Raw genomic sequence first — 23,456 nt, 5'->3', positions numbered from 1 at the left:
GTTTCTTCTTATTAATATTGTTGACATTACGTATCATTTATTCTTTATCACCTGTAATATCGCTTATAATATATCTTATCGCTTATTGGCAAATAATATTATTATAATAGTCAATTTTTACTATTTTACGCCATAATTAGGTAGATACTATAATTAAGTAGATACTACTTTTCCATTTTTGTACGTGATAAAAATAATATCATTTTATTACCTCACCCAGATAATTTGTTAAATAATAAATTAAGCATGTTGGAATTTATTCAGTAGTATTATTAAGAACCTACTTATTTTAAAATAAAATACCATTTTTGCTACTAAGCAAAGCATATTGACACACCCTTTAGAGTGGTAATTATGAGTATCTTAAAAGAGATTTACGAGAGATAGTTTTTATATTTTTTCAATCTAATGGGATCTTTCCCCATTGAATAAATAAAATGTATTGAAACGCAATAATCTAAATGTATACAAAATTAGACTTTACCGCTGTGGCGATGGGTGGAGGTAGGGTGGATCACCCATAGATAGTACAGACTAAGCTATGTCAGTTATACGTCGTATTTGTCTACATTAAAATAAGACTACAATTTACAGATGGTGTTGGTTAGTTTTTAAAATTTAAATAAACCCTGGGAAAACCAAGCCATAATACGCATTTGTCTATAAAATATTTAAAATTATGCCATTAAATCATACATCATTTTGGATATTTGTTTGGTTTAGGCAGGGTTTAATGAATTATAAAAAAACTAACCAACAACATGTGTAATATGTATTCTTAGTTCAGCGAAAACAGATATGTTTGAATGAAAAAGTGCAATATATAAAAATATTATATTCTATTAAAATGACAGTGGTAGCAATCGGCGATTTCCAGCTGTTCTGGTAGGCCTATCAGCCTGAGGTGGTGTCAGACGATATTGTGAAGGCCAGACTCCAGAATAAACTACGCATATGACCCCAAATTTATAATTTTAAATTTAAAATGATTTTGTTTTTCCAATACCACCCGTCATGTATGTACAGTCGTGGATATCCACAGCCGCCTTCATGAATTTTCAAACTGTCTGAGGTGAATGAAAATCTACCCCAAAGGGAAAACTATGGCGCCGTCTATGCATACTTCACAGTTATATTAATATCCAACACGCCAAGCCGTCTGCAAGACCTAGCGAGACAGACTGATGACCACCAGCTGGTAACAATAATAAACCCAATTGTGCTTAGGGAAAACTTAATTTGTTTATAACTTCAATAAGTATATTATTATCATTTTGTCACTTTTCGATTTTCAACTTCACGATTTCTATTATTGGTTTATTGGAATTTGTGATTTGAGATTTCTTATCAGGAATTAAAAATATTGAAATGTTTATTAGAAGTGATAAACAACATGCAAAATGTTAAACAATGCTACAAAAGGTGTTTATTTTTATTTTTTATACATTTTTTTGTATAATACATAATATTGTAGTCACATTCTTTTTTAGCACAATAATATATATTTTTTTTAATTAACTCATGAAGTGTCAGCTGAGGCTTATTAAGCTATAATACGTTTATACACTGTTTTTATATTCACATCGAAGTAGTGATTATAAAAACAGAAACAAAAATACATATTTATCATAATGGGTATTATATTATAATATAATAAGTATATATTATAACATAATATTATTAAATTTTAGCTTCAACTATAAATAATAATTTTTATTGGCAGATTACATTCTCTCAGAAACATTTGGGTAAGTACGCAATAACGCTTTGATCTTTGGTTGAGTTGAATTGTAATTGATAATTTTGATTTTTTAAATTGTCAAATGACCATCTTAAGGCGAACATTTCCAAACAGTGTCATTTATATCTGCATTGACATTTAGGACTATTTTTGATACCTAAGCGAGCTAGGAATGCTGAAAGATTATCTTTTAATGTCAGAATTGAAGGTAGCATACTGATTATACAATACAATGTATTGTAAGGATGTCATCTTGATTTGACCGGAATTTTCCCGTTTTGTCATTGGGTTTCGAATTCCCGAGAGGCTTGTGATATTGTCCCAGCTTGTAATGTTACATTTTTTTTTTTATAAAAATCGATGTTTTTTTAAAACTACATAATATAAAAATCCTTAAAACTATGAATTTATCAAAAATCATTTCTAGTACTTGTCTTAAAATTTAATAAACTAAATTTCAATCATAAACATGACTACAAAATAATATGTAATAATAATAATGGCATCTTCACATTATTTTGTAATGTTTTTTTTAATTGTAGATTTATAGATGTTTAAATTGTAGATACGTATTTATTAATTGAAATATTTTAAAAAAAATGTAAATCCTTTAAAAAATGTCTCAAATTGCAAGCTTAGTATTTTTGGGCTTGGTGCTTCTGGTATGTGGAGTATATTCACCTTAAGGCGATGTCTTTACCTGCCAGAGGCACCAAGCGGAATAATACAAAGCTTGCAATATGAGACATTTTATGATAATTTACAATTTCAACTGTATTAATTAATAAATATGTATCTGAAAACATTAAAATGAAAAATATTTTTTATTTTTAGTCAATGATAAACTTACAATAATTGTAAAAAAATGTTATAAAATGTGAATTTGTCACAGGATCCCATCTTATTATTACATATATTTTATGGTCATATTATTTATTATTAAAATTTAGTTAATTAAGTTTTCTATGCTATTCCTAAGTGATTTTTGACTCATTCATAGTTTTAATACTTTTTAGATTTATTTTAAAAAACATCGATTTTTATAAAAATATAAATGTGTATAACTTGAAATCTTTTTTATTAGTACCTACTTCTATGTCAAATATGAAAAAAATCTATATCATTAGCGCGGGAATTATAAAATGTCAATAATAGTATGGATCAGAAACGTTCCCAAGACAAAATGCCGCCCCATTTTTTAATACAGTATTTTTTATCATCCTTTCATGACTCCAATATCTAAGAAATGTGTATTTATGGATACACTACTAACAAACTATACACCACTAAAACATACTTAATTAAATTTATAAATATTTTTCCCCAAATATGCGATTTTTTAACGTTGGTAATACAGTGGTTTCATGTCATTTTTGGTGTCACGAGGAATTGGGGACGATTTGTGTCGCTTTTCTTCTTCACAAAAGTTGGCAACATTTGTAATAATATTTTTAGCATAAGATCATAGAGGTTAAGGCATTATTAAATCGATGATCGATATAATAACGGCGCGACTCCTCGATACAGACTAAAATGGTGGACCATAAGCGGTAGGTGGGACGCTCTGTAAGAGGGGATGCATCTTTAGTTTCGACGGCCAACGCAATATCCGTGCGCACTGGTAAGCAGACTGTAATTATTCGCAAATCTGTACGTGAAAGGCAATGGAAGTAAACTAGACATCGCGAACCCAACCAAAAAAATACAATCCTGTTAAACCTTTTCTTTTTATTAATACATTTTGTTTCCAACCAGTGAGCTGAATTTGTTAATAGAAAGATATTTTCGTAATTTTAAGTTTTAATACTTATTTCTATAGATACCAAATGATTCTCCTCAATTATTTGCCTACCTTCGAGTAAATGCCGCCCCCAAGCGACGCTCAATCTACCTACCCCCACGGGACGTGACTGGCATGGATAATTATACCAAAATACAATGACACTACAGTACTATTAATCAGTTACGTCACATCACGTTCCGCTATAATTAAGTTCGATTCCCCGATAATTTCTACAATACTTTTTAATTGGCATACAATGATAAAAGCATACAAAAGGCATAATATAAATAGAACTTTAAACTGAATAAAATAACCCATTGCAGATACAGTATACCTAGTAAGTAGTGGCGTGCAGTCTATAGATGCTGTAGATCAGCGGTTCTCAAACTGGGGACCGCAAAAACGAACACATATTTATAGGTACTATTTATATTTTTGGAAGGTCGATCAGGTGTGTTTTGTCTGAGTCACTCTGTGGTTAACGACGGCTTAGCTATAACAAGCCTACACGCGCCCGTTATATTGATGTAACTGCTTGCAACGTCAAAAGGGTACTCGATGGACGAATCACCTATATGCACAGCGGTCTACGAACAATTCACGAGTGTCAGTTAGCGACGACTAAGCTATAACAAGCCTGCACGAGTCCGCTTTCTAGATGTACTTGTGCTTACTACATGTTATTCGCAATCATGTTCGTTTCATGACCTGTAACTGACAGTCGCTCTGGTCTCACGATAATAAATAAGGATTTGAGGTAGATGGGTAAATAAGGAATGATGGCCAATACGATGTGCCCAACCATATTTATGTTTCTGAAGTGTTCCTGAATTATGTATATAAAATTTAATAATGTTGTATTCAGTAAACAACTGATACCTCGTTTGAAGTTTTAGAAGTCCACAGTGGCATTATTGAACTATCGAGATTGAAATTGAATCGTTGATTGTTTTGAACACCTTTTGCATAATATTTATCATTTAGCAATTTTACATCGAATTTATTGTTGATTGAAATATTCGTCACATGGTTGCTGGTAAAAGAATCAGTGTGAAATAAACGATTTGCACAGCCATGGCGAAAAAAATATCAAATACTTTTTAGTATTACCAGTTCTACAAATAAACTAACAATGGCGTCAATTATTATAATAGCAAAGTGTATTTTGTTTTTTTACATTTTCAAACTAGTAACTACAGGTATGTCATTTCAAATATTATCGTAACATGTTATATATCTTTACGCAGAGTGAAAAAAGACAAGGAAACCGACTGAATAACCTGTAAAATTTATATTTTCATTTCGTAAAATGTAATTCTACCAAATAAATGCTAACTCAATTAATAAAAAATCGGTGTGTGTACTTATGTATGTACGTTAGAAATTATACTTCTTGGGCGTAACGAAACAAAAACAAAACTTGTGATAAACTAGATTCTTCGACTAGCTCTTAATTATCTTGTTAAATTACACACTCAAGAAAAAGACCGCTATTTGGAACGCCGTTAGTTTATTTCTATACACTTTAACTTATATCACTAAACTATATAATTATTTATCGTTGTTTTTATTTTTAAAGTACCAACTTTGCTGTCCTGTCACTCTGCCGTTTAATCGATTGTTAACGTAAGGAATTGCAAATGGCCGACAATAATAAATTCGCTGCCTAGGCAACGGAACAATTCTAAACTATAATATTATACTGTATAATCGTCACGATTACAGTATCGTACTGTGGCGTAAAGGTAGTGCGTTCGGCTGATAACCGAACAATCGGTGGTTCGAATCCAATCGAGTGCGTTTTTTTCGTGCGAAAAAATAAATTACGTTTTACATGTCACACGCCAAAAATACACTCTGATCTGATTTCCCAAACGCACCAAAAGAAGTATAACTTCAAAAAATATAAACTCCTGTTAATTATTAAGATTCTTATGGTGGCATTTATAATTTAGGAACGTGCATAGAAAATAACATAAATTGAGTTGCTAGATTTCAAAATCAGCCAAGTCCACCTTAAGGTATTTTTGACTTTTTTGTGAATTGCTGAAGAACTACTGCTTTCTAACATTTCTGCGTTATCGGATTTGGAACTTATTAATTTTAAATATTCTATACTCGAAATAATATTATAAACTTTTACCCTTCTGACTGTGTACTTGAGAAAACAAAAAGCTGTTTTTCTCCTATTCATCTATTATGGACTTGGATGATTTTGAAATCTAGTGACACAATTTAACCTCCCCTATAAAGTTGGTTCCTAATCCCATGATACCACTGCTAAGGAAAATGTTGTGCATGTAAAAATATAAAACTAATATTTATTTTCCACAAGAATGTCTTTTAAAATCATGAAATATTTTTTGAAGCTTTGTATAAATATGTTCCCCATTAGTACGTACTTCAATATTATTATAAATGCAAGTAGGTATAACTACTTAATTAATAACTATTTTTCAGTCAGTAATGCAAATTACAGCAATAAAATTTTAATTTGTTCTATTCATCTGTCATCGACTTCCAAATAATGTTTTAAATTGGAACTTCGCATAAGACATGTGCAGAAGATTAAAAATTATATATACCAACCGTAACTCGTAATTATTTTGTAGAATGTATAATGTTTGAAAATAAGCCTATGAAAATAAATAACACTAATTAAAGTAGGTTTATAGCTGTACTTACGTATGGCGTAGAATTTAAACTTTTAACCATAATATTAGTATAATTAATGTTTGTTACCAAAAACTTTACCTACCAATTTTTATTGACTTGCGTAAAACGTGTCCGGAAATTTGCACGTATGCAGTTCGTCGTATCACACTTCACCATGAAATTTTATATGGGAAATAGTATATGGCCGTATATTAAAGACAGTCCAACCTCTTTGGGTAGAATATTACTGGCATAAAATACATGTCTAAATAAAACACGGTTCTTCTCGGTTTACACTTTACAGGAAGCCAGCAGCAAACAAATTTTGAAAATAGCCATATACCTACTGGTTTATTTGTTAGGTTAGGTTTGATTAGGTTTTCATTCTTGAATTATTTATGAATTCTGTCAAAATCAGCTATGGAAATTGAATTAATGTTCATTTATTGAATCTAATAAAATTGGAGACCGTTTAGTATACGGTCATCTCTTTCCGATAAGAAAGCTCATATCGAACTGTGCCATGGTAAAATATTTTACGTACAATTTACATATTATTACCGCGTAAAATGGTTTCCTTGAGATACCGTTGAATGTGACTACGAATTGTCATACATAAATACAGTCGCAAAAATTGTATTATCACGTAAAAATACATAGAAATAAACTTACACAATTAATCAGTGTAAAACGTGGTTTATAGTTGTAAATAGCGTGACAAGTAGTTGCTCAGCATAGAGAATATTGGCAGTTCAACCATAATAAAATATTTCTAGAATATTATTTCTTGTCAACACTACAACATGCCATGAAGGACAATGACAGTTACAGTATTATCGTAACATCTTGGATTTGAGAAGACCCAGCGCCATCTTAAGATACAAAGCCTGAGCATATATTTTTGCACAACCTTATTACTCAAACGAATGGTCCCAAAATCAGATCACAGATTGCCTGAAATTTTGATTTGCAAAACCACATAATTAATTTATTATAAGCTCTTTCTCGTTTCGAATAGAATTATAAAAAAAATCGCAAATTGAATGTATTACCTATCAATGTTATTTATAAATATACATCCCTGTTATCATCAGCTGTCAAAAATTGACTATCCCTTCATACAAAAACCGGTGGTAATATCAATTTCCAAAAATTATCTTAAAAGTATAAGAACTCCATATAAAAATGAGAGGTCACCCATGGACGGTAACGGGAGGGACAGGAGAGGTAGGACCACTCATTGTCGACAAGTTTCCGAATGCTTCGGCTTGTACCTGAGTCGGCTTTGGAAGACCACATTGATATGTGGTGACTTCATTGGAGTTACGCGATTACTCATAACTGTCGAATCTCTCTCTTTATACATTCTTCTTCTTCGATCAAGATGGATATTATTCCAAATTTATATTTCAGAATTCACTGACAACAAGAAATATGACAGCTTCGATGTAGATGATAGCGAAAACCAAGCTCGTGTGATGAATGTTTCGAGCCGTCGTAATACGAGCCCCATTAGCCAGCATCCATCATGGGACATCTTCGCAAGTGAGCTAGACGTGGACTGCGGAGAAAGCTCTTCGGATAGGATTATTGGAGGAGTTGATGCAAGCTTGGGGCAGTATCCGTGGATAGCGAGACTTGGCTACATAAGTATAATAAACATTTATATTTTATTACTTAGTATTACCCACTGGCGAAGGATGGAGGTAGGCTGTTAAGATCTGACATACATAGTGCATATCGAACTTTGTAAGTCAAACGTATTTGTTAGTTTTTTTTTAATTTAATTAAATCCTGCCTAATCCAAGCAACAGTAGATGATAATAAAAAAAATATACGTTTATCTATGAAATATTTAGACCTATGCCATTAAACCATGGATAACTTTAGATATTTTATAGATACATGAATATTTTTTATCGATTACGGGTTGGTTTCAGCAAGGTTTGATGAATTTAAAAAAACTAACCAACATATTAAGTAGTAATATGTAGAGATTGCAATACCGAATGAATATATGAATACCGGTATTAGTCAAAACATATTAGGTAAGTATAGGAAAGAAGAAGTACCTATCAATAAATATAAATATTTAAATCTATTTAAAACATTATTTTATGGCAACCTAAAGTACCTACTTACATTTATTATGTTCACCTTTATCAATATGTATTGATCATAATATGTATTTTAGAACTGCTAATGTTTACAAATAGAAAGTCTGGGTACAGAAAAATCCCTCTCAAATCCAACGTTTGTTAGACTTACATACTACCAACATTGCATCAAGATTAATTGGAAATGTTTGCCACCATTTTTTTCTGTTTCAATTCCATTGTAGTATTTGAGGGATTAGACACTAAATTTAATATACAATATAGTAGTAAGTAGGTAATGAAAAATAACATTAAATCCATTTTCGAAAAACATGAAGTGCCTGCTTTTTTAATACCGAAAATATCGATATTTCGGATTTTTGAAACCGGTATTTCGGTATCGATAAATAAGTAAATACAGATTTTAAAATACCGGTCTTGCAATCCCTAGTAATATGTATTTTTAATTCAACGATAACAAATTAGTCTGACTGAAAAAGTGTGCACTATTTTTGTCGGATCGCCAATAGCATATCTAAATTATTATGGCTTCGTTTTTAGGAAGGGTTTAATTCAATTTTCAAAAACTCACAAGCACCATCTGCAAATTGTATTCTTAGTTCAATGAAAACAAATAAGTATGATTAACAAAGTTTAGTCGAGTATTTATGTCGAATCTTGACAGTCTACATCCACCCCTCGTCACTGCTAACTCACTATTACCAGATATAAAATACGTCATATTTTACATGATTCAATGTGCAACGGTTAGAATTGCAATAATTCTCAGTTACCTAGGTGTAGTTTGTACGAAGGCAAACTGACACTATCACGTCAATTCACAAACTGCAAAAATACATTTTAGCTGAATGGAGTTTTCATAGATAATCTGTGATCATTTGAGCAAATTCAAAGGGCAGCATTTATTTGAGATTTAATAGACAATATTATAAATTTCAAATCTTTAGATAGGTACCTACCCACCTTAAAATTATTTTGAATAATTTAAAATTGCACGTTACTTGATTAAAGAAGTCGTTTAAAAATTTAATTAAATTTTCATTAAATAAGTGGAAATCATTATTTTAGTAGTAGTCCAGTGTGTATTAGACTGGTTTTTCATTTGTGGACTCCGGGTTTGATTACAGATGAAGTCGCAATAAGTTTATGAGATTTTATATTACTAACTACCAGTTGAAGTGTTAAAAAAAGAATATGTTATGTACCTACCTACTGATATATCTATATATCTATTATATCTACTTCTTTTCTTGGTCGTACACTTATGGCTGAGGATCCTATGTGAAATATATTATAACCCCCCCCCCCCTCTTGTGTATGAACCTGGATGATATTAATGATTAAGTTATCATTTTAGCGCCTAGTAATCGTACGCCAACATTCAAGTGTGGCGGCTCCCTAATCAGCAAGCAATACGTCGTGACCGCAGCACACTGTCTCAAAACTTCTGGTATAAGATTGTAAGTTTACGTACATATCGCACATTGAGATCTATAGGGTCATAACTGCAAATCACATGATCTTGAGTAATTTGAGTTTGAATGTTAAAAAATTAACTACAATGTAATTAATTGCAGTAGACTGCTGAAAATTGTGCCATGTTAATACAATTTTGTGTACTTTATCCTATTGTAGTTAAATTTATATAACTATATATTTTTCAATTACATTGTAGATTTTTGCAGTTACGGCCATATAGTTTGAAAATTAACACACAAACTTCCAACACACTTGCAGATGCGACTTCATAGTTTTAATAGAAAAAAAATGCACCTTTTTCATATAAAATTTTAAAAAAATATATATCTGCGTATGTACTTACTAGATCAGAATGCAAATCATCTGCAAATACGGCGGTCTAGCACCATAAATATTGTACTAGAGATGAAATATTTTTTAAGCAAAACGGCCTCATGTAAGATAATGTCATATAGCTCTAAATTAAAATTTTAAATATAAAATAACCATATGGACACAATTATGTAGGAGACTACTACTTCCAAGTAGCAGTTAATGCCATATAGCATTAAAAAATGTTTTTTTCTCTATCGACTGTATTCATAAGTCATTTTTGGGTTTTTTGCAGTTATAGCCCTATATATCTCAGTGTGCGATATTATTATTATTATGATATTTTATTATTTTTAATAGTATAACGCATAATATGAGATCGTTTGCCACGATCATGGCATGTCACTTTGGATTATTCACAGGGAGTCGTGGCCAAAAACGAATAATTCCTATTTTTCGCTCACGATTCAATTGGAGATCAGTAATAGTAAGGCTAACAAATAATTATAACAGTTATTGGTAATAATAGACTCAACTATCACCGATCTTTGATAGCATAGTGAACAAATTTGGAATTATTCTATTGTATCCATAGCTCCAGTGAACGATTCAAATTAAAATTTATGATCTGGGGTGATCGGTGCAGATTATCATGGCAGACGATCGGCATAAAGATCTGTTAGTATAATGTTGCCTTTAGAAAAATCCTAGAAAAAAGGTTAGACAAGATGAGAGTCGAACATCACATCTTTGTACTGTCCGGCTGACTGTATACTTTACTTTGAGATACTGACCTGCCTGATCATTTTTCTTGATAATTAAATCTAGAATAATTCCGACCATATCTGATTCTATTAGGATCATATGGGCCTCCACAGAGTAGAGGTTTGTATTAACAGAGTTTGTTTTTTACGAGAAATGGATGTCAGCCACTTGCTCAACCTATTAGGTCCATACCCTGACTCACACACAAATTGAAAAACAATATTTGTACTTGCCAGACCCAGGATTCGAACCTGGGACCCACGGCGTGATAGTCCAACGCTTAAGCCGCGCTGCCATCGTAGGTATAGTAATAATAGATAGTATAAAAATTTACGCCAAGCTGGAGAGGCCTACATTTATTTTTATTAACCGAGGTATTTAATTATTATTATAATACGATCCATATACTGTGCTAGAAGGCCAAGCCAAATTTATTTATAGCATCATTATATTTCTGAAAAAATATACAATTATAATTATCTATTTATTGTTTAATGGACACAAAATTTAAGAATGTGTTTTCGAGGATGTTTTTCAATAATATCTATGTCTTCTGGGCAGTGACGTCGTCCCTAGACAAAATGCTGCCCCTAGGCAGTGTTAAAATGCTGCCACATTTTCTTATACAGTACTTTTTATCATCCTTTCATGACTCAAATATCTAAGAAATGTGTTGTATGGATATATACATTTAAAAATACATCTGACAACTTTCAAATTTCGCGAATGACTGGCAAAAATATTTGGATAAATTAATTAGGAAAGTATGAACCTACCTATAATTCAAATATAATTCGCAAATCTACACTTGTCATTACTGCTCATCAAGGACGTGTCATCAAAGGACAAGTGAAGTAAACTAGACATCACGAACCCGACAAAAATACAGTCCTGTTAAACCTTTTATGGTAATTAAAACATTTTGTTTCCAACTAGTGAGTTCATTTTTTTAATAGAAAGTATTTCTACATATACCTACTTACCTAATGATTCTCTTCGATTTGCCACCCTTCGAGTAACTGCCGCCCCCAAGCGACGCTCAATCTGCCTACCCTCACGGAACATCACTGCTTCTGGGGTGTTTCAAAAAATTCTTAAATCTTGTGTTACTAATAAAAATAAACCTGGTACTCATAAATGGAATATTTTCAATAATTTTTTGTTTGTTTCATTATTATTAATTTTCTTTAATGAAGTTTTAGAACATTTTTGTATGCATTGAAATTGAAAAGGCAAAACGTAAAAAAAACGTTACAAAGGTTACGTTATGTAATAGGATATCTCATTTTCTCCAAATTGTAGACTGGCTGCTTTCTGCATAGTTATGCCTTGTCCAGGTGGCGCGATTTGACTCACGTGCATTCCAGGTACATGTGATCTCATTGAGCTGTCCACATGCACTTGCGGCGAATCGTGGCGAGACATGCGTCATCTGGACAAGCTCTTACACTAGTAATAGTGGCGAGATTGAGTGATTAAAATATCCAGAATACCACATTAAGACGATAGATACATCAGTGAAACGGGAAATAATTTTCAACTATAGGCGCGACGAAATTTTGGACTCGCTGGCATTCTGAGAGCGAAAGTCGAGGTGTAAATACGTCAATTTGTTTCGTGATGGCGACGGGGGTATTAATTCTTAAGTCGTGTAAAGATGATTAAAAACGTTACCCATGTACTTGAAAAAGAAAAGATGTCGATGAATATATTATTATTGTTACTAATAGAACAACAAACAGAACATTAAATGGACGCATGTTCGATTTATATGACAAATTATATTTCGCTCGGCATGTGTCATTTGCACCTGCGACCCGCAATCCGTGCATCGCCTAGCCACGATCTTTTTAGACCATGTATCAACTTAGGTATGGCCTTAATTGCCTGAATGTTCTATCAAAAAGATACGTCATGTTTTTTCAGATAAAAGCTCACCACATTATTAGGTCTTGTACCGATACATACATACTTTAGCATATTGGTCATGCACAGGACGCGATACGCAAGAGACGCAGGTTCGATTCCTGCCGGGTGTCTTACTTTTTTCAAAAAAGATTTTTTTTTATTGTAGTGTTTTCAGAATTATGTTGGATAATAAAATGTTGTACTCTCAGAGTATCTAATATTCATTTAATTTCATTCTATAGATCGGTGGTGCGATTGGGTGATTACAATATCCTGGACGATATAGACTGCGTCAACGATTTATGCGCTGAGCAGCCTCAGGATTTTGCCCCAGAGAAGATAATGTGGCACCGTCACTTTAACAAACCCTTCATGAATAATGACATAGGACTTATACGGTTAAACGGATTCGCTGACTATAACGGTTAGTGCATGACGATAAAAAAAACCTAGGATTGGCAGATAGTTAAAATCCACACAAAATACAACCCTGCCTAGTCTAAAACGAAGTATAGGTAAATCATTCTGCAGTGGAACTAGAATTTGGTTTCGGGAATTTCCCGACGAGAATTCTCGATAAATTTTCGAGATTTTCCATTCCCGAATCTCGAGAATTGAAATTTTTAACATTTCGGGAAATCCCGGATATCAAGAATTTTTTCTCGGGATTCGGGATTTCTTTATTACCAATTATTAATTGAAAAAACGATTTTCTATATGTAAGAAGTGGACAGAAAACACAAAACGTTCAAAGACTGATCGGGTCATTAAACACAATTAAGTCAACGTCAACTCAAAATGAGCGCAACTTTTGTAACATCAGGGAATTTTGTGTCTCAAAAGCGTACGCGATTGTCAGACGCAGCGATTGACAGTCTATGTTTTTAAAATCCTATTTAAGTAAGTAATGTTTTTACTTATTTTTGTTTTCCTACTTCTATTTTGTTTGTCTTCTTAAGCGTCAATTACATTGAGCTTCTTTCGAGCTGTTTGTTGGCGAATTTAAAAGCGGGCGATTCAGCTACTGCGATTTGATGATTACACACAAAACTTTCCATTCGCTGGGACTCCAGACGCAGAAGGCCCATACGCCGGCGTGTAGCGTGTAAAGTTGACCGGCTTTCAACTTTTCTCGTTAGAGTGTTTACAACCTGCTTGTTAGCTTGTTCGATGATTACACTGGGCGACTTTACAGGCTCGTAAAGAAGCTCAATGTAATTGACGCTTTACATAAATTTAAAAAAATCATATTTTTTTGGAATTTGTCTGTATTTACACTGATTTTAGGATTTTTACAGGTTTTTTTTTAATTTCCCGATATTTCGAAAATTCTCGAGAATTGTTTTCTGGAAATCTCGAGATGGAGATTTTCTCGGGAAATACCCAACTCTAAGTAGAACTATGGGTGATTCACACATGTATTAGTATAATTTGCTACAATATATTGCCCTCCATGGCCGCGCAGCTTAATTGTCGGCCTATAGCATTGAGGGTCCCAGGTTCGAATCCTGGGTCTGGCAAGTACACATATTGTTTTTCAATTTGTGTATGAGTCAGAGTATGAACCTTATAAGTTGAGCAAGTGGCTGACATCCATTTCTCGTAAAAAGATAATTCTGTTAACACAAACCCCCACCCTGTGGAGGCCCATATTATGATCGGATATGGTCGGAAAGAGATATTTCAATAGTAGCATTTTTATTACTAAATTGTTTTTATCATAACCATGGCGTCACTGTAGACTAATTTAGATGGTTAGTAAACTTTTGTCACTACGCAAATGCATATGCACCGTTATTTGTTTGATTTTTGACAACTCAACGCACATTTACAACTGCAAAGTTGCTATCAAATCACATGTAGTTTGAATAGTTAAAATTTTCCCAATTTCCATGCTTTCCACGTCGCTACTATCGATGAAATCTAACTGATTGGCCTCGAAAATTGCCACACTTATTTGTCAGAATTTTACAACGTTTTTATTAGCTCGTATTCTTGTTTGTCCAGTGGTTGTTTGTCTAGTAAGTACAAATCTTGCAATCGATTGTTAACTAACTTCCCGACTAGCTAGACATTTGAAACTTTTAGAATATAAATCAGAACACTATGCCAATGCATTCTTTTAATACTTTTAGCCATCATAGCCAGCAGAATTGAATTCATTTTCAGTTAATTCTGTTTTTTATGGAAAGTTATTTCAGAAAAATTCGTAAAAAGTATAATACTGTAATTGGTTACTTAGGGGGTAGTCCTAGAAACTAAATTATTAATATATACCTACATGCGTTACTATGAAAATAAAAATGAAATGTCATAATGTCATTTCAGTATTCTATGTGTGTTTGTTTGTTTTTTATTTACTTCATATCGAGTATAAGTTTGAGCATATTGAGCATTCAACAGAAAATTTAAAAACGTTGTATATAAAAAGCTGTTTTTATCTTGCAATTATTTGATACCCACGGTGGCCGCGGGGCTTAAGCGTTGGACTATCACGCCGTGGGTCTCAGGTTCGAATCCTGGGTCTGGCAAGTACACATATTGTTTTTCAATTTGTATTATGGACCTAATAGGTTGAGCAAGTGGCTGACATCCATTTCTCGTAAAAAACAATATCTGTTAATATAAACCTCTACCCTGTGGAGGCCCATATGATCCCATTAGGATCGGACATGGTCAAAAAAAAATATTTGTATTCTTTTCTATCCGTGGCAAAATATAAAAAAGTGAACATTAATTTATATAATTTATATAATTTTCAATAATGATCTTATTTTTTTATCATCGTAATAATAGTGTGATCTGACTGTTGCAAGCTCTATAAATTATCCAAACACACTGCGTCATCATGAACAGTACCTACACACCATTAAATTATTATAGATCGTAGAAATTAGTAGTGGAGGAATGTGAGTGGTAGTGTTAATATACTACCGTACAGAATTACCCATCTCTACCAAGATCTAGTACCTATCTATTTTACACTACCGTTTTCATTGATAGAGTTATAGGGATAGTAGAAACTTGCCTCTGTACTCTACCAATGAAAGGAAGGCTTTATAGTTGTTCGTTATATTAAAAATATTTTTATTTGTGTATTATGTCCAACTACTAAGTTTTTTTTTATATGGGTAAAATATTTGATTAATAAACATGTAACTGTTTTAATGGTGGTTTATTGTTTCGTGTCTATTTTAATATTACGTGATAGTATAGGTTTATTATTTTGGTAGTTTTATGTAGGTACAGTAGAACCTCGATTATCCGAACTAATTGGGGATTAATGTAGTCCGGATAAGTAAAACTGCGGATAATCGAAAAAAAAATCATAATTGACAGGGAAAGACAAGTATATTCAGTATGAATAATTTTTGTTTGTCTAGATTTACATATACATATACATACACATACATAACTATAATAAATTATGTTTTATTAAAAAAAACAATTATCGGTTTTTAGGTTATACCACGTTACTGGAATTTACTAATGGTCTTTTCAAAATTTTGTTCCATGATTTTTTCAAAGTTGACAGATCTAAAGAAATCCAACTATCTGCTGCCGTATAGCAACAATCTTTTAAATTTATTTTCTTGTAGCAGCTAATAACTGTTTATTCATTATTTTCGTCTGATACTCGTAGCAATAATCGTCGAAGCATATGTTTTATAATATATAAACGTTTGAATGTGTCTATTACACCCTGATCCATCGGTTGTATTACCGACGTGACTCTTTCATCTTTCTTTGAACCACATAAAAATACACTCTTCAACTTCTTTATTTCCTGATTTTTTTCATAACTTTCCGCTCTGAGCTTCCATCTTCTTACATTAAACAATTAGTAAACTTCGTAATAGTTTCACTTTGTTTTTTTATATCCGAGATAGTTGACGTTCCGACACAATATTTTTATTAGATAGATAACGTCTCGAGTCACCTCGTTTCAAAGCTTCGATTATATCCAATTTGTCTTTTAATGAAAATAATCCGGATAATCAAAAATTCGGATAATCGAGGTTCTACTGTACCTATATTGCGGATAAACACAGGTATGCGAAGAACGATTATTAAATTGAAATATTATTTTGTGATATTATTTGTGATTAAGGCGAAGTCTTCACTGAGCCTTTTTTAAAGAGGCACCTAGCGGAAAAATACGAAGCTTGCAATTTGAGACATTTTTTTGATAATTTACAATTTCAACTGTATTAATGAATAAATATGTATTTGAAAACATTAAAAATAAAAATATTTTAAGTCAAAGACAAACTTACAATTGTAAAAAATGTAATAAAATGTGAATTTAAAAAAATTTAAAAAGGATTTCAAGTTATACACATTTATATTTTTTATAAAAATCGATGTTTTTTAAAATAGATATAAAAAATATTAAAACTATGAATTTGTCAAAAATCGCTTAGGTGATGCTTAGAAAACTTAATAAACTAAATTTTAATAATAAATATGACCATAAAATATATGTAATAATAGGGTGCGGACCGATAGAACAAATTCACATTTTATTACATTTTTTACAATTGTAAGTTTGTCTTTGACTTAAAATAAATTTTTTTTTTATTTTTAATGTTTTCAGATACATATTTATTCATTAATACAGTTGAAATTGTAAATTATCAAAAAAATGTCTCAAATTGCAAGCTTCGTATTTTTCCGCTAGGTGCCTCTTTAAAAAAGGCTCAGTGAAGACTTCGCCTTAACTACTCCTTATAATCTATATAATATTATAAAGTTTTTGTGATGAGTACCTACTTCATTATCGACTGAGATCGTTAGTTCTAATTTATTTCGATAGATGTAACTATAGTGTTATTACAAATTAATTCCAAATATTCTGCGGAAAAATAAAACAAAGGAGTTATTTTAGTCCCATTTTTGTAGCAGGGCTGTTACCCTACCCTATCGACCGTGTTTAGGAAAAAGGGCATAACCCTCACAGAACAAATTTTACAGGAGAGGCAAAAAACGTTTTTTGAGAGATTTTAGTTTAATATTTTTTTTAAATGCGCACAGACATTAGGTGCATGATTATTAAGGATTTGGTGTAATATATTATCGATCTAATAATAATTAAAGAAGTAATTACAGAAAAATCATTATTGAGGATAAATGCTTTTTCCGTAAATTAGAAATTAATTAATCTCAATTAAAACCTGAATTTAGATAATAATTCGGCGTTTGCGGCTTACTTCCTTTTTATAGAACGTGTATTTAGTTGTATACATTGTTAATATCTAATAAAAGCAATTTTTGAAAAATCGAGGGTTACGCCCTTTTTCCTAAACACAGTCGTTATGTATAGCTATTATACGTTGAGTCTGTAGTCTATAAGCTGGCGTTCACGTCACGTCGTTTGCGGACGGAGAGCATTGTGCCATCGCGTTCGACTGTTGCAAATTTTCAATGGGCGGGAACGAGAGCTACGAGTACCGAATGCTGTAGCGGGGGGGAAACCGCACGCCAGCTTATAAAAGACAGACTCTAGTTGGGTAGCCGTAGTTGGATTGCAGATATCCAAATCGAACCCAATGATACTAAATGATTAATTAATGAATTTGATATTTTCATAAAGGTTGGGTCCTCCCTATCTGCCTGCCAACTGGGTCGATTGGCGAAAAACTTAGTGGCTCAGCCGAGGTGGCTGGATGGGGTATCATGGACATGTTTACTAATGAACGAGCCACCATTTTACAAACCATAAGCATGCCTATGTTGCCGACTGAAACGTGTATTAAAAACTACAAGTATACGGTTCGTATAATCTCAATGGTCGTTGTCCACTGTTGACAGATAAGCGCGTATTATATTATTTTTATTTTTTTTTTAAATTTTGTATTTGGATTTTAGAGAAAACGTCAAGCTTCAAATTGCTACTCCATAACATGATTTGGAAACTCATTAAGTACATGACATTTTTTATACGTTATTTAATTCAATTATTAATATTTTATTGTAATTTTTACATGACCAGTAAATTTTATAATTAGTAATGCATTTTAATTACAAAAAAAGTAAAATGGAAAAATCTGTAGGTACTTTTCATTTATATTATTTTTTTTCAGGTGAAAGTGACGAAAAAACAAATTTGTGCTGGTGGGAAATTGGATGAAGATTCTTGCGGAGGAGATTCTGGTGGCCCACTCATGAAGGTATGAGACCAGTTGGCGCGTTTAGTGACGTAGAGGCCTGACGCACCGACTAATATTAATCAAATAACATTAAAGACTTGGTATAATTAATAATTGTATGACTGGTTTTAGCGTTTTAGCATCTGCGTCAAAGAATATCACCGCTTTGCATAACCTTTTATTTAGTTAAATGATTTGGCACGCTGTTTTAACTTGATAATATTTTTTTTTACTTTTGAGGATAGCTGTGTACTAGAAATTTAAAATTCAGTAGGCAAAGTGGTAATCCAGTGTCAATGCATTATATAAAATATTGTGGTAGTCTGGTACTCCGAACAGAGACTCACAATTCCTACTTCTTCTTGGTCGTACACTCATGGCTGAGGATCGTGACCGCATTTGAATTTCGTGATCCTTTGAGCGACCTAGACTTTCAATCCTTCTCAATCTTCCGCTTCTCTCAGGGCAAAATGGATGGTGCCCCCCAGTCAGCTCGTTCACTTGGTCGCTCCAGCACGCAGACGCTCTTCCTCTGCTTTGCCTTCCCTGGGGGTCACCCAAAACCGCCAGTCTCTCTAGATTGTCCGGTCCGCACCTGACAATATGTCCAAAACACTGCAGAATTCGTCTCAGACATATTGTCGAGAGCCGTTCCTTTATCTGCAGTCTCTGGATGATTGATTGGTTCGTCCTGCGCTCCGTCCAAGAAATACGAATCATTCGGCGCCAACACCATATTTCAAAGGGATTAATTGCCTTCCGTTCCCTTGTCTTCAGGGTCCACGACTCGACTCCGTACAAAAATATCGAGAACACCAATGTTTGCACAAGCATCATTTTTATGGCAATCAAAATTCCCCGATCCTTCCATATAGTGGTAAGACGTGTCATCGCATTTTTTGCAATCTGTGTGCGCCTTCTTATTTTCGCTTCACATCCGCTCTTTCCACTGATGGTCGATCCCAGATATACAAACTCGTCGACTGTTTCTAGGTTTTGGAGTGTACTTGCTATTTCGTACAACGTTCTCCAACACTATCTTTTAACTTATCGTTATTCGACAACTCCATATTAATTGTGCATAACATAAAAGTGGGTGTATTAAAAATACAAATATCACTAAAAATACCCCTAATTTTACCTCGAACACCATTTGGAATACGCAACTGTAGATCGTCATACTATCGTTTACCTTAGCGATAGGTAAGGGGCCTACCAAAGATCCTAGCCTGGGGGGCCATGGCTATAGTAGGTATCCTATCTAATTGCGACAAATTTTCACTAATGGTTGTTACAATACTCTCTGAAGCGCTTTCCAAATTGAATTACTATTGGCAATCGGCTTTTGTATTTTTAAGTAGATGTTAATTACTTTTAATTATTAACCGACGTCACGGATCACTCCCAAGATTTTTTGTTATAACTTACTTGAACATGCTAATTCTTAATAATTCTTGTGAATTACTCGTTAAATTAAAAAAAATAGTTATAATAATAATAGAGATAGAGAATTTAAAATTAAATATCTATTTTCCATTGTGTCAAATTATAGCAAACTCGGTAAGGAGCTGACCGCAATAATAAATTCCGCATATCCGTTTTTCACTTAGTCAGTCATATATTAATTGATGCAAAAGCCAGATAATAGCTGACTAGATTATTTAAATAAATACATATTATTTTGATTGTATAAATAGCGAATAATAAATTCATCGGAAATGTCACTCGGATTTACGTTTCCGGTCCGTTACTATCGCAGTCTCTATATCGCTTCGCACGACATCTCATTGTACCGAGATTCGGACGTCGGAACATTATCATAAGTACTGTAACATAACTACTGTAACATACGATTGTACCAACTGTTTACGCCACAAATAAAACGCGCTCCTGCATCCATCTTCGACTTCTTCATGACCCTCAACGACATGATCACAGTGGTAACTCACATCGAACCCCACAGTTATAATAAATAATCAGTAACGTCCCTTGCCAAAATGTCGCCCCATTTTTTATACAGTATTTTTTGTCATCCTTTCATGACTCCAATATCTAAGAAATTTGTTGTATGGATACATTATTAACAAAATATAATTACCACTAATCTCCTACCATCTCTGCTTCAATAGACAATATTGCGAGTCCACGGTTTCAGATACATACATTTATAAATACACCTGACAATTTCCAAGACTCGCGAGTGACGAGCAAAAATATTTTTGGATAAATTTTAAATTAGGTTAGGTTAGGTTAGGTTAGGACAAAAAAATTACAGTCCTATTGAATCTTTTATGTAAATTAATAGGTACATTTTGTTTCCAACCAGTGAGCTGAATTTTTTAATGGAAATATATTTCCGTTATTTCTCTCCGATTCTCCTCGATTTGCCGCCCTTCGAGTAACTGCCCCCCCCCCCCCCCCCCAAGCAACGCTCAATCTGCCTACCCCCACAGGACGTCACTAAATATAATTAATTCAGTCAATTGTATTATATTTGCATGTGTCACAATTCCGTCAATAAATGTCACCAGTAGCAGTATGTTTAACATGTTTTTTCTGGATACAATTTCATAATAATTGTTCTTCTTCTTCTTTCAGATATATGATGGTGATCTTTTCCCCCAATATTACTTACTCGGTGTCGTCTCTTTCGGACCCACATCGTGTGGAAGTGAAATTCCCGGTGTCTACACGAACGTTCACTATTACATGAGATGGATCTTGGACAATATGGAGAATTGATATCAAACTTACTCACTTTTCGTAGAATTATTTACAATATTAAACATAATTAAAGAGTTTTAACTATAACTACAGGTACCTAGTCAAATGAAATTTATTATTACAACCCTTAATGTCGATTCCTCTTCAGTTTTTAATTAAAATTCTAACCGATTTAACTTGGGGTTTTTATTTTTATGCATCTTCCGGTACCATGCACAACTGCACAACTGACAAAAAATATTGTTATTCACCATTTATATACCAAAGAAAACAATCAAGAGTGAAAGATGTGATAGAGGTCACAAAATTGATGAAATGGCGGTGGGCCGGACACATCGCACGGCGAATGGACGGCCGCTGGACGAATGCAGTCATTTAGTGGTACCCGAGGGGCACTAAGCGGCAGCAGGGGCGCCCCAAAACCTGCTAACGAACTTGTCAGGCTTGGTGGAAGTACGTGGCAGAGAAAAACAAGGAACCGAGAAGAGTGGAGGGTGCTGGGGGAGGCCTTCATCCAGCAGTGGATCGACCCCGGCTGAAAATATTTACCAAATGAATGCAGTATTCTCGCAGTAATCCGCCACCCCAAAAACAATAATATTAAACAATAAATCACCTGACACAACCAGTTGTTCAGTGAGGCAGATATTCTTGAATGGCTTATGATTCCCGGCTTTCCCTATGGCCAAAAGATTCATTTGTGTGTCCCGGTTGCATTGGAGCACGGCATAATTATTGTGATGCGGTTCTTCGCGATGAACGTACGTTTTACGATGGAGAAGTTTCCAAAATAAACCTGACTCATCTGCGGTGTATACTTGTACGCAGAGGACTACTAAATTTGACAATTGAATACCGGCGAATAATAGAGCTTGATTTTGTGCTATCATCTAGTAAAAATAACGGCGGATTACTGAGAGTGTACCGTAGATTAAAATTTCGTGAAAATATTAAAGAGGTAGGAAAGTAAAAAATTCAGAAATATTAAAAACTTTGAAGTGTATCTTTGGAAATATCATCATGCATTATACTGGACAAAACTTAACCTTGAAATTGCGCAGATTGCGATTTCTTCTACTGCGCACGATTTCCATACGATAACTTTAATTATTGTTACCTACTGACATGACCCGGCTCACGGCTAGCTCAATAATGCTACCGGGCCGTCACTGAGGAGACTAGTGATGAATTAGGAGAGGTGGATCTCCTTTGTAGTATCACAACTTTTGAATTCCCGAATAAAACTCTCAGCTGGTGTGGTGCCGAATTTATTCAGGTACTAGAGTTCACGGTCACACAATAAGATTAACTGTCATTGTTCCCGTAATTAAATCTCATTAAAGTATCAGCAAACTATTTATTTGTTCACTATAGGATCTCTGTGAAATCTTTCACAAATTCCCGAAAAGTCACACCTAATTCAGAGAATGTATACGCAGATATTCTTTGGATATTTTTAATTCATGAAATATTTTCCCATAAGAAAGAAAATATAAATTATTCTTTGGTCACACAGTATTAGGTTTATAAAAGAATAGAATTATTTTATTGTTGTTTATAAAGTTTATTTATGTTCACAGTGTATTTACAAATATTTATTTGTGTTTACAGACTTGTTTACAAAAGGTTTGCTTAATGTTTACAAATTTATTTACTAAAATTTGTTTACTAAAATTTATTTTATAATTATGTTTACTTAATAAAGTTTCAAAAATTTATTTTATAATTATGTTTACTTAATAAAGTTTCAAAAATTTATTTTATAATCCCGAAAAGATTTGTAAAATTTATTATTATAGACTGAGTTTATTAATTTGTTTTTA

At 33.0% G+C, this 23,456-nt stretch overlaps 1 protein-coding gene across 1 annotated transcript; it reads left to right on the top strand.

The window, feature by feature from the left end:
• The first annotated feature begins 4,528 nt into the window (after positions 1-4,528).
• On the top strand, positions 4,529-21,807 carry LOC147071561 (CLIP domain-containing serine protease HP8-like). Its single transcript, XM_085948247.1, has 7 exons — positions 4,529-4,723; positions 7,593-7,829; positions 9,654-9,756; positions 13,003-13,184; positions 18,354-18,532; positions 18,844-18,930; positions 21,508-21,807. The coding sequence occupies exons 1-7, from the start codon at positions 4,657-4,659 to the stop codon at positions 21,649-21,651; spliced, it is 999 nt and encodes a 332-aa protein (XP_085804373.1). The 5' UTR covers positions 4,529-4,656; the 3' UTR covers positions 21,652-21,807.
• The last annotated feature ends 1,649 nt before the right edge of the window (positions 21,808-23,456 follow it).

This window comes from Rhyacophila brunnea, unplaced genomic scaffold (assembly GCF_057557595.1).
Source record: "Rhyacophila brunnea isolate RB1 unplaced genomic scaffold, BYU_Rbru_1.0 scaffold_20, whole genome shotgun sequence".
NCBI lineage: Eukaryota > Metazoa > Arthropoda > Insecta > Trichoptera > Rhyacophilidae > Rhyacophila > Rhyacophila brunnea.
The sequence above is the reverse complement of the archived record's forward strand: the minus strand, read 5'-3'. Positions and strand labels throughout refer to the sequence as shown.

Coding starts and splice junctions, on each gene's coding strand:
- LOC147071561 (XM_085948247.1), top strand. CDS start 4,657: ATGGCGTCAATTATTATAATAGCAAAGTGTATTTTGTTTTTTTACATT. Junction 7,830..9,653: donor AGCGAGACTTGGCTACATAA/GTATAATAAACA, acceptor TTATCATTTTAG/CGCCTAGTAATCGTACGCCA. Junction 18,931..21,507: donor CTGGTGGCCCACTCATGAAG/GTATGAGACCAG, acceptor TTCTTCTTTCAG/ATATATGATGGTGATCTTTT.